This window comes from Rousettus aegyptiacus, unplaced genomic scaffold, assembly GCF_014176215.1.
Source record: "Rousettus aegyptiacus isolate mRouAeg1 unplaced genomic scaffold, mRouAeg1.p scaffold_m13_p_5, whole genome shotgun sequence".
NCBI classification, from domain to species: domain Eukaryota; kingdom Metazoa; phylum Chordata; class Mammalia; order Chiroptera; family Pteropodidae; genus Rousettus; species Rousettus aegyptiacus.
Genome location: NW_023416308.1, coordinates 12,515,909 through 12,528,806, shown reverse-complemented (window position 1 = coordinate 12,528,806; position 12,898 = coordinate 12,515,909). Strand labels below are relative to the sequence as shown.

General features: G+C 46.7%; 2 protein-coding genes and 1 pseudogene across 7 annotated transcripts in view; 1 reads left to right on the top strand and 2 right to left on the bottom strand.

Annotated features, from left to right (window-relative positions):
• MED15 (mediator complex subunit 15) overlaps positions 1 to 182 on the bottom strand; it is a 55,894-nt gene extending 55,712 nt beyond the window's left edge. For 4 of the 5 annotated variants that reach the window (XM_016120137.2, XM_036221542.1, XM_036221543.1 and 1 more), the window contains exon 1: positions 26 to 181. In XM_016120137.2, coding sequence (XP_015975623.2) covers positions 26 to 93 — 68 coding nt within the window. In that variant the 5' untranslated portion in view covers positions 94 to 181. Of the gene's footprint in view, positions 1 to 25 lie in introns of all 5 variants that reach the window. The other variant, XM_016120139.2, reaches the window with a different exon arrangement.
• Positions 183 to 4,010: 3,828 nt separating this feature from the next.
• Positions 4,011 to 4,129, bottom strand: LOC118603518 (annotated as a pseudogene).
• A 2,832-nt stretch (positions 4,130 to 6,961) lies between these two features.
• Positions 6,962 to 12,898, top strand: part of KLHL22 (kelch like family member 22) — a 34,528-nt gene continuing 28,591 nt past the window's right edge. Inside the window, exon 1 of one of the 2 annotated variants that reach the window (XM_016120193.2) lies at positions 6,962 to 7,026. The gene's annotated coding sequence lies outside the window, so the exon portion shown is untranslated. Of the gene's footprint in view, positions 7,027 to 8,064; positions 12,876 to 12,898 lie in introns of those variants that run through there. The other variant, XM_036221545.1, reaches the window with a different exon arrangement.

Here is a 12,898-nt window from a genome sequence, read left to right as displayed (position 1 = left end):
GCCCGCCGCCCCGGCCTCTACTCACATTTGACTGACCAACTTCTGCCTGAAGGCAGCGCTCCGCCAGTCGGTCTCCTGCCCCGAGACGTCCATGCCGGTCCTCCAGCTTCCACCTCCTGCGTCCCACTCCGCCGCCGCCGCCGCCGCCGCCGCCTCAACCTCAGCGCCAGGCCCAAACCCGGAAACTGTCCACGGCGCGTCGGCCGCGCCGGAAGCGGAGCAAGAATTGTGGGAAATGGAGTCGCGCGCGCGGGCCTGTGGGAAATGGAGTTCCTCTGAGTGCGCGGGGCATCTTTGGAACCTTCAGGGTCCCCCAAGTCTCTTGCATTTCTCCGGCACAGCTGTCGCTCGAGGCGGTGACACCAGATACCCTGAGTTAAGGGTGCGGAGCAGTCTTGGCCATGTAGCACAACCGGTGCTGCCTACAGCTGGCCTGCGTCTGGCTGCTTGCATTTCCTGCGACCCTACTGTGTGCTGGCCTCACCAAGTGCAGGAGATCCTCACCCCTGGGAATGCCACACCAAACTGCCAGCTATCTAAGCGGATGCTATGAAGAGATTGTTTATTTATCAAATATTTATGAGTACCTACTGTGTGCCCGGTATTGTGCCCACATCATTTGGGCCTCGCTTTCCTGCAACTACCTTTCAACGCTGCATAAAAATAGTGAACAGGTAGACTTTCATTGTTGTTTTGGCTGTGTTTTGTAGGGGGATGTGAGGAATCTAAATTACATTTATTAATTTTTAGACCAGGGCTTACCTGTTTGGCCCAACAGCCATGTTCTTCCTATACATGTCATGTTGTGAAATTTAGCCTGGGGGAAGCTACAACAAAGGACCCAATTTTTTCAACAAGAAGAAAAATACAAGATGGAGGAGAAACCCAAAGATTAAAAGAGATTTTAGAGGCATCTCAACTGCCTGCAATGCAAGATCCTCATTTGGATCTTGATTCAAATGAATTTCAAAAAGCAACAAAGAAGAACATGTAGAGGTAATTTGGAAATGTGATCACTTGACTATTTGATATTAAGAAATTATTTTTGATTTTGTGTGTGTGAGAATGGAATTGTGCAGGAGGTGGAGGTCAAAGCAGAATGTTTCTAAGGCTTTGGGGGGCAGGTCTTTCAGTGTTGGACCTTGAGTATATTGGGCAGAGCTCGTGATAGAATAGTTCTGGAGTGATGGGCACTGCTGGCTGATGGGTTGGAAGCAGCCATGAAGAGTAAACCCGCCTTGAAGATGCTCAATTGAGCTCTCTGTTGTTGTGAGATGGGACTATTCCCTGTGATGGTGAATAGTTGAGTAGCCTATTGTTCAGATAAATGGATTCTCAGGAAATTCCTGAAGGAGACAGCACAGTTATTTGCAACTTTATCTTCCCAAATAAAGTCCTGTTTGGACAGTGTGGCATTATAAGTAGTCATCTTGATGGAGACAGTGAGCTGAAGGCTGTGGCTGGCTTCAGTCCTCAAAGCGCTGGTTGTGTCTTGCGTAAATGATATAATGTGTATCTTTCCACAACTTGTCCTTGTCAATTAATGAATTATTGCTACATCATAGCTCCTAGATCACTCGCTGCAGGTCATTCCACAGCACCAAGACACTGTAGTTTATTCATGGATATTCACTTTGGTTCCACTTTTTCACAATTGAAAATATGCTGTAATAAATATCCTCTGCTGTGCTGTCTTGATTCCGTCTCAGGAGTATTTCTTCAATATAGATATCCAGAGTGGAATTGTTGGTTTGCAGAGAGCCACTTTATATTTTATCTAAATGTTAATAGCTATTGCCAATTTTTCTAAGTATTGGTTATTTAATCCTGTTCATAACAAATTGCAGTAGTCCCCCTTATCTGTGGCTTCCTGAAACCAAACCAAGGATTGTACTGAACCCTATGTATACTATTGTAACACACTGAAATTCTATGCCTCTCTGACTCTATCTTGTTCAAGCCTGCTTTGTTCTCATGACCTTCAGGCTAATAGTTTCTGCTTAGTCTTGCATACAGACCTGCTAATCATTAGAGGAATTCTGCTTGAGGCTTGAGTTTTACAGAACAAGCCCCTTACCAGAAAGTGCCTCTCCCAAATAGGTAATGATTGTTTATCAAAGATTTGCAGGAACCTCTTGACCAGACTCACATCTTATTAGGGTCAACAGACTAAGCACAATGTTCCTTAGACCCCTGCTGACACCTAAATGGGGTTGTCAATCACCTCTTGCCCCTCCCATTTCCTCTTTCCTTGACTATAAGAAGCCTGAACTCTGTACTTTCTTAAGATGGATCTGTGACACCACTAGGTCTCCCATCTTCTTGGTTGGTGCCATCTTGATCAATAAATCTGACCTTAACCCAAACTCTGAAATTTTGAGTTTAGCCTTTTGAAGCGTTAGGCACACAGCTTTTGGTTCAGTGACACTACGGGCTTTTTAAAATTATAGTTGGCTAGTATGTTTTTTTTCCCTATACACACATACCTATAATAAAGTTTAATTTATAAATTAGGCACAGTAAGAGATAACAAAATAACTAATAATAAAATAGAATTGCCATAACAATATGCTGTAATAAAAGTTTTGCAAATGGCTTTGAGGCCATCATTAAATAAAATAAGGGTTACTTAAAAACAAGCACTGCGATACCACCATAGTTGACCTGATCACCAATACAGCTATTGAGTGACTAATGAGCAGGTAGCACCTACAGTGTGGAGATGCTGAACAAAGGGATTCACTTACTGGGTGGGAAGGAGCTGGAAGGTGTGAGATTTTATGCTGATACTCAGAATGGTGCACGATTTAAAACTTATAAGTTGTTTATTTCTAGAATTTTTCATTTATTATGTTTGGACTATGATTGACCATGGGTAACTGAAACCACAGAAAATGAAACTGCCAGAGCTGACCAGCTGAAAAAGACAGTAATAAACATATATTATCTTTCACAGTTTCTGTGGGGCAAGAATTTAGGAGCTGTTTTGCCAGGTTCTGACTCAGCCTCTCCTGAGGTTCAAGGCAGATGTTGGACTTCAGAGGACTATAGTCCTCTGAAAGCCCTAACTGGGGCTGGAGGATCTGCCAACGCAGCCTGCTCCTGGTTGACAGTTGGTGTTGGTTTTGACAGAGGTCTCAGTTCCATGGAGACCTCTGCTTGGCACTGCTTGAGTGTCTTCATCAAACGGTGGCTCACTCCCTGCAAACTGAGCAAGACAGAAGCCGTAATGCCTTTTATGTTGTGGCCTTGAAAATCACATGCTTTTACTTCTGCCTCATTCTATTTCTTAGAAGCCAATCACTAAGTCCAGGCCACATTTAAGGGAGGAAGATTGGGCTTTATCTTCTGAAGGTAAGCAAGTCAAAGAATTTGCAGACATAGTTTAAAACCACTATATGCTCCAAGTTGGCTGTTCCAATTTATATTCCCATTAGCAATGTATGTACACTCCTGCCCTTATTAACCAATGCTTAATCTCAACCTATTTTATACTTTGTCACATTAATGTTGACAAAGACTCTCTTCTTGACCAAACTTGAGTCAGGCTTCTTGAGCCCTCTTCTTGACTAGGCCTCAACTCTCTGAGTTGTCTAGGCCAGTCTTAGCAAAGAATTCTAGTAGATCAGTTTAGGGAGAATCCCCCTACCCTTGATATCTGATCAAGCTCTTCCACCCCCAACTTTAATAATCCTGTTAGGCCAGTTTAGCAATAATACCCCTACTCTTGATGTCTCATTTTAGTAATTTTACATCCACTGACCCCCTCAAATCTGCTTCCTGGTTATAAATCCTCAGCTGTCTTTGCTGTATTCAGAGTTGAGCTCAATCTCTCTTATTGACATATACCTCTTGCAATAGTCTTACTGAATAGTCATCCTGTTTTAACAAATGTCAGAATTTTTTTTTCTATGTGTAAAAACGTGTATTATTAATGAGATTGAACTGTACTTCCTTTGTTTACATGCACTGGGACTTCCTCTTCTGTGATTTTTTTTTTTTTTTTTTAACGCCTACAGCACCTGGCATTCCTAAGTGGTCTCCCATCCAAGTACTAACCAGGCCCGACCCTGTTTAGCTTCTGATATCAGACAGGATTGGGCATGTTCAGGGTGGCATGGCCATAGACTTCTTCTGTAAATTTTTAGTAAATATCCTTTACCATTTTTTTTGGCTGATTGACTAATTGATTTTTCAAGTTCCTTAGATGTTCTGGATAATAATCTTTTGTCTGTTGTATATGTTGCAAATATATTCACTAATTTTGTCATTTGCATTTATTTTAATTTCACTGATATTGATGATTCTCTCAGGTATTCAGTTATCTGCCCTCTTTTGAGTGTTATCTGTTTATGTTAATTTCTATTTTTACTATTGAAACCTTAATCTTTTCTTATTTTGAATGAATTATTTATATATTAAGACTACTTACCACTTGCTGTCAATTTTGTTACAAAAGTTTCCTCAATTGTTTTTTGTTTGAGATGACTGTGATCAAATTGTTTCATTGACAAGTGTGTTTGTCTTTTCCTTTGAGATATCTCCCATTGGTTTGAGGCTTCAAAAGTCTACCATTATCTATACCAGTCCTTTAAGCAGTCTCTTTGTCTATTATTTATCTCTATTCAAATTCCCTTGATTTATATTTATTTAGTACCTTATTGAGTGCCCGCCCTGCTATGAAGCAGCAGATAAAGGTTGTACCTTCAGGAAACAGAGGATGTCCTAGGAAGCAAACACATCCAGGGGAGGGCAGCTTCTGAGACCTTGACCTATCTTGTTACTCCCCTCCTCTAGAACTTTCCAGTTGGGGAACCACTGACTTGCTCAGGGTGTATTTTGAGATGATGTTCTCTCTAGTTCAGAGAAGACTGGGGAATGACCTTTCCCCTCAGTCCTGACCAACACATCACTCCTCCTGGTCTCCTCCCCATCGCTTATCTTCACTTCCTCTACCTACCAGCTCCTCCCCTTCTACCCCAAACGTGCTCTCCTTCAGTCTCCCCCGTCAAGCTGTGGTCCCATCTGTCCTCATCTCACACACCAGGCCCATCCCTTCAGTCTTCCTGTCCTTACCTCCTTTCACACCTGTCACTGCAGACCAGCTTCTGCCACTCTGAGAAAAGGGCTCCTGTGAACACATCAAAAGCCTCCCTGTTGCTGATCCTCTTCCCTCTGGGGCCACCCTCACACCGGGCCCCATTGGGCCTTTGAGATTATGCCTCCTCTGTTCCCTCTGTGGGTTCTTGCTCTTTGGGTGCCCTCTAGAACACCAGTGTGCCTCCTGCTCTACCCTCAGCCCACTCTCCTCTTCCTCATACTTGTTCTGGTTTGATGGATCACTTCCAGCTAAAGTGCATGATATGCCCGTGACCTTGCCTCTAGCCTGACTCCCTTAGAAAGGCCGTTAGTTGGACATCTGCAGACTCCTTAGCCTGCCTAGAGCCAAGGTGGGCCTTGTCTTCCTCAAAACCTACTCTTCCTGCAGCCTGTTTGTGACTGGGGTAGTCCTACTGTCTCCTACTATCTCTTGAGCTCACCCCTCCTCACCCATCACTCAAGTGTAGTGGGGAACCTGTCTCTTTTCCAGATTTCCAGCCAGCACTGCCCTAGTCCTCACTCCCTGCCTGCCTGAGGCCACAACTCCCCTACTTCCTTTTTGTTCAGCTTCTTCCTACTCTCAGTCCAGGCTCTGTAACCCATGTTGGTATCTGCCTGCCCTGGCTGAAGGCTGCCCTCAGGGCCACATCCATTCCAGGACACAGTCTGACCTAAACTTTCTCTTTAGTCTTATAAACTCTTGGAAACCTGATCACTTACTTCACTGAAATCTCTTCCAAGCCTTTGCTGACAGTCCTTTTCACGGAATGCTTTTTCCACTTCCCAAAAGTCCTCTGTTACACATATGAAGTGGTCACTTCCTCCGGAAAGCCTTCCTGGATGCCCACTTCCATCGAGAACCTCTGCTCCTGGAGGCTGATCTTCTGGCCCTTGTCTGGACCCCCAGGCAGCTCTTTAGGCCCAGCCGGACAGTGTTTCTCTTTCATTTATTTTCTTTCTCTTCTATATTCTTCTTTCTCCACTTTTCTTTTTAACTGCAGACCATCCGTGGCAGAGGACACCCTGACCCTATATCATAAGACTCTGCTGGCTCTAACTTCTAGATGCATTCATTACAGATGAGCCTTGGAGGATGGGATCCTCCTGGAAGTACGGTAGAGAAAAATAAATGCCGAGAGCCTCCTGGCAGACTGCTGGGACCAGACCAGGCCTTTGGGCTGGGAATTGGAGTTACTCCAGAATCTTAGTAAATAGGAAAATACCTGTTCATGCTGGCTGTTTATCTCCTCTCCTGAACATCCAGCAGAGGGCAGGCAATCAGCAGAGTCACATTCGACTTAATGGGACTCGGGAGGAAGTGAATGAGTGAAAAGGGATGAAGAGGAAGGCAAGGAAGGATTAAGTGAGGGAGAGAGGGAAGCAGAGAGGAAATAACTGTGTGAGTAAGAGAGAGGGAGTGATGGAGGGAGTGAGGTAATGAATGAGGGGGTAATGAGTAGGAAAAGAGGGAGAGGGGGAACCAGGAGGGAAGTGAAGGAGGGCATGAGAAGGCGACCCTTGAAGGAGTAAATAGATTTACGAGGTGCGACTTTCGTTAAAGGCATTATTTCAGTTATTCACTCATTCATTCGTGCAGTCCCTCTAAGTGCTAGGAGATGTGCCAGGTGCGGAGACGCAAGGTCACCCAGGCGGCGGAGGCCCTTCTCCGCTGAGCCAGGACCCAAGCCGAACCCGCGCAAGGACGCTGCAGACCGCATCTGCCTGTGTACACAGCCCACCGCCTCCGGCCCGACCTGGCACCTCCCACGGCCTCAGTCGGCGCCTGCCTAGCGCCTGCGCGTCGTGACCACGTGATCGCTTGAGGCCCCGCCCCGTGGCCCCTCGCCCACCCCGCCCCCGCCTCTCGCCGCCCGCCTCCCGCCTCCCGCCTCCCGCAAGTGCGGCCTCGGCGTGCGGCGGCTCCAGGTGAGCTGCGAGGCGCGGACCCGGCGCCCCCGGCGGCTGGGAGCGCGGGCAGCAGGCGGCGGGTGGGGGTGCGGGACCTGGGCGAGCGTAGCGGGGTCGCGGGGACGCGGGGACAGGCACAGGCCGGAGGCGCGGGGATGGCGGCCCGAGGAGAGCTTGCGGCCTGACGTGGCGGGGGCGCGGCGGCCGGGACCCCTGGAGGCAGCGAGGCGGGAAGCCTGGGCCTCCGCGCGGCTGAGGGATTTTCCTGCCTCCTGGCTCCCGGCTGGCGTTGTTGCCGGTGGCAGGTCCTTCGCGGCCGTGACCCTCGACGCTGTGCAGGCAGGTCCTGCAACAGGCGGGCGGGTCAGGTCTAGACTGCTGCCACCTGGGGTGACCTTGGACCTCGGCCCGCGGGCCTCAGTTTCCTCAGGCGCGCGTCCGGGCCGAGGGTCGGTTCTCCAGGAGCTGCAGCCGAGGGAGCCCAGCGTCGCCAGCTCGCGCGGTTTCCTGAGAGAATCTCGATGTCGCGCTGTCAGTGTAAAATCTCCAGGTCTTGAAGCGGCGGCCGCTTTTATTTTCTGTTTCCATTCCTAGGCGGGCCAGAACCGCGGGGCCGCCACCACCTCCTGCCCCGGCTCCTCTTTAGGGCCTCCTTCGCACCGGGCCTTAGTGAAGCAGGGCCAGGGCCGCAGGTTTGGCGCGCCAAGATGCTCTGACTCTGCTTTCTGGGAGACTCATTCCAGAGCGCATCCAAGTCGGCACCCCTATGAAAGCTCCTCCGTCTGGAAATTAGGACCCACCCCATCTCTCTTCCCGAGCTGTCTCTTTGTTGCAGACCTTGCTTCGTGCTGCCAAATATTGGGGTTTATTAAGGGCAGTCACTGGGGGCCTACAGAAGACTGAAGGTGCCTACTCAGTGGATGGTGTTGAATTGAAAATCCTCAAAAATGCTTTTGACTGTCATCCATGAGGTCATAAAAATTCGATTGATGTCCTTCAAGTTTTACCTACTTGGGACATAAAGCTTCCTTCTTGCTCCCCTCTTAAGCCCTTAAGCTCTGAACAGTGCAGAATTTGGGAGGAGGGCTTCCTTGTGATGACTAGAATGTTATTGGGCTAGAGGTACTTAATCTAGGGAAGGGCTTCATCATAGAGTAACCCTCTTAAAATAGGAGAATGAAGGTGTCACCAAGTGAGCTCCTAAGAACATTCTTTATTTCAGAAAAACAGGTGTGGGAAAGGAATCAAAAGATGTGCTGCATTCCACTTAATTTTTTAAGATTTTGTCAACTATCAAAATTAGTTACACTGTGAAATGCTGTTTTTCAACTGTTAAGTCAACAAAGATTAAAAAGAAACACTATTGGTGAGCTAGACAGTAGTTGGATTCAGGTTCTTCTACTTTGCTGGTGGGAAAATAAATTGGCACAATCTTATTGAGGGAATTTTAATAATATCCATTAAAACACATTAAAATTAAAACAATCCAGCAGTTCTATATATAGGAAATTTTCCTATGATAAGTGCTGCATATTTGGCTCATCTAATAATTTTCAGTGCAAAATTGTTTGCAACAGCAAACAATTGGAGGAAACCCAGATATTAAGTAAAATAGATTATCCATACAATGAACTGTGAGAGATATATGAAGTTATATGTAAAAGCTAATAAAAGGGGAGGAAATGTAGATTGACAGATTGTCCTGTGACTTGCGACTCTAAATGCCACCTGGAAGGGCGTGTGGCAAAGTAGAGTAATAGTTTCCTCTGGGAGAGGATTTGGTCGGGGCATAGATAGGAGGGAAATTTAAGTTTCAAAATACACTGTACCTTTTTTGTACTTTCTGAAGTTGAATCACATGAATATTACATATTCAAAAATAAGTTCGAGAATTCAATTATTAAATATTTCACACTAACAGAAAAGTACAATCACATACCATCTCTATTACATCCTAATGTTTCATCTTAATCGATTTTTTAAAGACATGAAACATTCCTTTTTTTTTTTCCTGGAGATAATCATGACCCTGAATTCCTATATTGTGTCTATACCCTAGCACCCACTGCAAGCAATACTGGACAGTGTTTTGTGTGTTTTCAAACTGTAAAGGAAATTGTCCTCCCTGTATTCTGCAGAGTGCTGTTCTTTCTCCACGTGGCTTTGAGATTTCTCCTCGTAGGTGACTAGCTTGAGTTATAGTTGGCTCATTTTAACTGTTGTCTGGTATTCTGAGGAATCATGGTGCCACAACACCCATTCCCCCGAGGATGGACATTTTGGTCATGGCCAGTGCTTGCTTTATGAACAAGGCCGTGATAGGCAGACTTGAATTTGTTGTTCTCCAAGCTGTGCTCCTTCAGAGCCAGGAATTGGTACATTTTTCTTCACACCTCCCTCAGCACCTAGCTTAATTCTTTAAATTGTGCTTGATAAATGTGCTTTGCCTGCCCAAGATGGCAATTTTCCTGTTGTACAGTACTCTTTGTACTTGCAGTAAGGCCATCCCTTTCCAAGAGGGCAGAGGGGCTGCTGTGCTTACAGTGGATGGGAACCTGCGGGGTGTACGGGTTGGGGCTTGATGGCTGTTGGGACATTCCTCATAGCCACCCCCAGAGGAGATGCTCTTGGGTCCTTGGTGGTTGTGCTGAGAAGGAAGCTGATGCTTGACGATAAAGAGCTAAGTTCCCGGAGATGCATGGTTGGCAAGTGGAGCAACCAGCCATGGGGCTTTGAGATGTGAGAGACACAGCCCTAGCCTTCCCTTCAAGGAGACAGAATCTCCTTGTGTGGGTAGATAGAATAACTTTAGTGGCGGAGCAGTCCTTTAGTGTTCTCGATGCATAGAGGGAGAAGTGATTGAACTAGACCTGATCAATTTGGGGTTAAAAGAGACAGAAAGGCGTAGGAGGGAGTCTGAAGGTGTTCAGAGGATAACAGGTGTCCCTTTTGGTCGAAGGGCTAGTGACAAAGTACAGGGGAAAGAGTGCTTTGAGCCAGATCATGGGGAGCCCCAATTAGGAGGCAGAGAGCTATAGCAGAAGTCAGGTGGTACACTCAGTGCATTTTGGGGAGCTGGGGAGGATGTGGCAGGAAGTGAAAAACTGGTTGGAGCATCATTGCTATGATCTGACCCAAATTGGTGGCTATGGAGGAATAACGGATGGCTGTCTGAGATGTCAGAATGGCACTAGAGCATCTGCTAGAATGTAAGGGGTGGATGTAAGAAAAAGAGATAATTGATACCATAAGGTTTCTGACATGGAAATGGTAGTTGTACCAGTAACAAAACTAGACTAACTTGGAGAGCTGCTGGTTGTATTAGGCGGCAAGTTGCAGGTACGATGGAGAATGCAGTGGGAAGGCTCTTGGGAAAGAAGAGTGGGCTGGGCAGGTGTGTTGACTGATGGAAAGAGGTCACAAAAGGGCAAAATACCTCAGGCAAGAAAAGTTGGTTAGAAAGGCTTCACTCGAGGGTAGGGAAGAAGGAGTGAGTGGGAAGAGCCAGACTGAGGGGCCAGCACAGAGGAGAATTGAGCCTTGTTGGATGGGAAGCAGTGGAGGGTTCATAGGAAACAGGTCCCAAGGGAGAGGAGGAGGCAATGGGGACGTGCTCCTGAGCCCCAGTTATGAGGAGGGAGGCTGCTTCTTTTTGGTAAGTTTTGAGTAGAATCTATTTTTCATTTTCCCTTGTAAAGATACAGTAGGGTATTAGAGAAGAAACAAATCTGTGGGAGTTGATAGGGGAGTAGCAGAAAGTGGGGAAGATAGAGATGTTCATGGCCCTGTGGCAAGTGGCTCCTAGGCCTCTGCCCGCTGCTGGCCAGCTGTCTGGCTGACTGGCTGGCTGGTTGACTGTGCTGTGTCCTGGAGAATGTGAAGCTTGGCTACACCGTGTGGTATGGGACTAGCTGCCCCCTGACCTGGAGCACCCAGCTGTCCATGGTTGCTTTTGGTTGGTTAAGAGTGGATGGTAGAAGTGTGTTTGAAGTAGGTTTGTTTTATTGGTTTGTTTTTGAGCCTCCTGTTCAAATCAGTTTTGTTTTTTTTTTTTAACATATTGTCTCCAGTATTAGAAAGTAACCTTGAATTTGAAATGTGATGCAGATGATCTCTAATTTGCACCAAGTCCAGTCGAAGCTACTGTGCTTGACTTTCAGAATCTCAGTAAAAAAGGCAGGTCCTGGACCCTCCCCTGGGTTTCCCGACCACCACTCAGGTCTATTGTAGTTTAAAAACAACAACAACAATGAAACCCACTACGTTTTATTGATCACTTACTATGTGCCAGGCACTTCGCTAAGCCTTGTACATGTCTTTTATATAATCCATCTTCACATAACATCCCAATAAAGTAGCTGCTGTGATTATCGCCATTTTCTAGGTAAGTAAGTTGGCTCAAAGAGGAAAAGTCACTTATCTGAGACAACACACTTAGTGAGCAGCGTGTGTATTTGGGAGAGGGCACAGATATGAGTCTAGATCAGTCTGCCTCCAAACACAAATTCTTATTGCCCTACATATAGACCATCTAAGTCAGCTGTCCCCAAACTGTCCCCAACCTTTTTGGCACCAGGGACCAGTGCTCCTATGAGAATTTAATGCCTGATGATCTGAGGTGGAGCTGAGGCAGTGCTAGCGCTGGGGAGCGGCTGCCAGTACAGATAAGTTTCACTCACTCCACCACTCACCTGCTGTGTGGCCAAGTTCCTACAGGCCATGGACAACCCCCCTCTCCTATACCCCTAAGTTACGCAAAACTTGCTTTTAATGAGGTTCCAGGAAAGCAAAATATGCCTTTAGATAACAAACCCCAGTCCTTGTTACTCATCTATTAACACATTCATCCACAGAGAGTAACTCTGCATTTGCTTTAAGGACCTTTACAGAGATGGACCTGAGGCAGAAGGAGGGAAAAGAAGTAATGCTCTTCCTTGGAGCACGGGGTGTAATTTCTTTACCAAAAAAGTTGTTCCCCAGATCAGGAGAGAGAATGATGTGACAGTAACTACCTTTATGTCCCAGGATTATGAGAGAAGACAGTAGTTGGTCACATTAGCTGTTCTTGGCAAAGATCCCACTTCTTTAATTTCATTAAAGATGATATTAGCGACTTTAATGATCCTGGGACAAATGTGGAGAACCACATGCCTATTGTAATTTTTTTCTCTTTTTTTTTTTCCCCTCTAATTCCGCCCCCCACTTCTACCCCTGACCTATGGATGTTGCTGTTTCCTCTTAAGAACTGGATCTCTGAAGGTGGGGCGTCACCTCCTGCGCGCTTGTGGTGCGCACCCGGGGCCTGGCACACCTGGGGCCTGGCGCACCCGGGGCCTGGCACACCTGGGGTGTGTTCTATGGCTCCACCTGGGGCACGGACCCAGGACCTTCTGCATGCAAAGTAGGTGTGCTAACCACTACACTGTGGAGCTACCCACCTATTGTTATTTTATGCATTCATTCCTGCATGGTGAAACCCACTTCTGTTCTTGCTCAATGGTAGAGAGGAAGAGCTCTTGAGAACCTGGTGTGTGCTCATGCTTCATATTCATCTTTACTATTTCCCTTTTTTCAGTTGAGGAACCTGAGACTCAGGTTGGTCATGAGGTGAGTCCATGGTAGGGCAGGCGCTGCAGTTCAGGTTAGTCTGTCTCCAGAACCCTTCATTTCACAGCGATGCCAAAGGAGATACAGTGGGATGAAGACTCTTGGCAATGAAGGGACACAGGTCATCAGAAAGAAAGTCCCAAGCTTGGACAAGCAGTGGGAAGGGATAGGAAATTAGGGCTTTTGAGACTACAGGGAAAGCACATCTAAGCTGAAGGGAGGAACAGAAGCTCGGTGTAAAGCAGGTGCCACAGGGAGCAGAGCTGGTCGTGCAGGGTGTGAC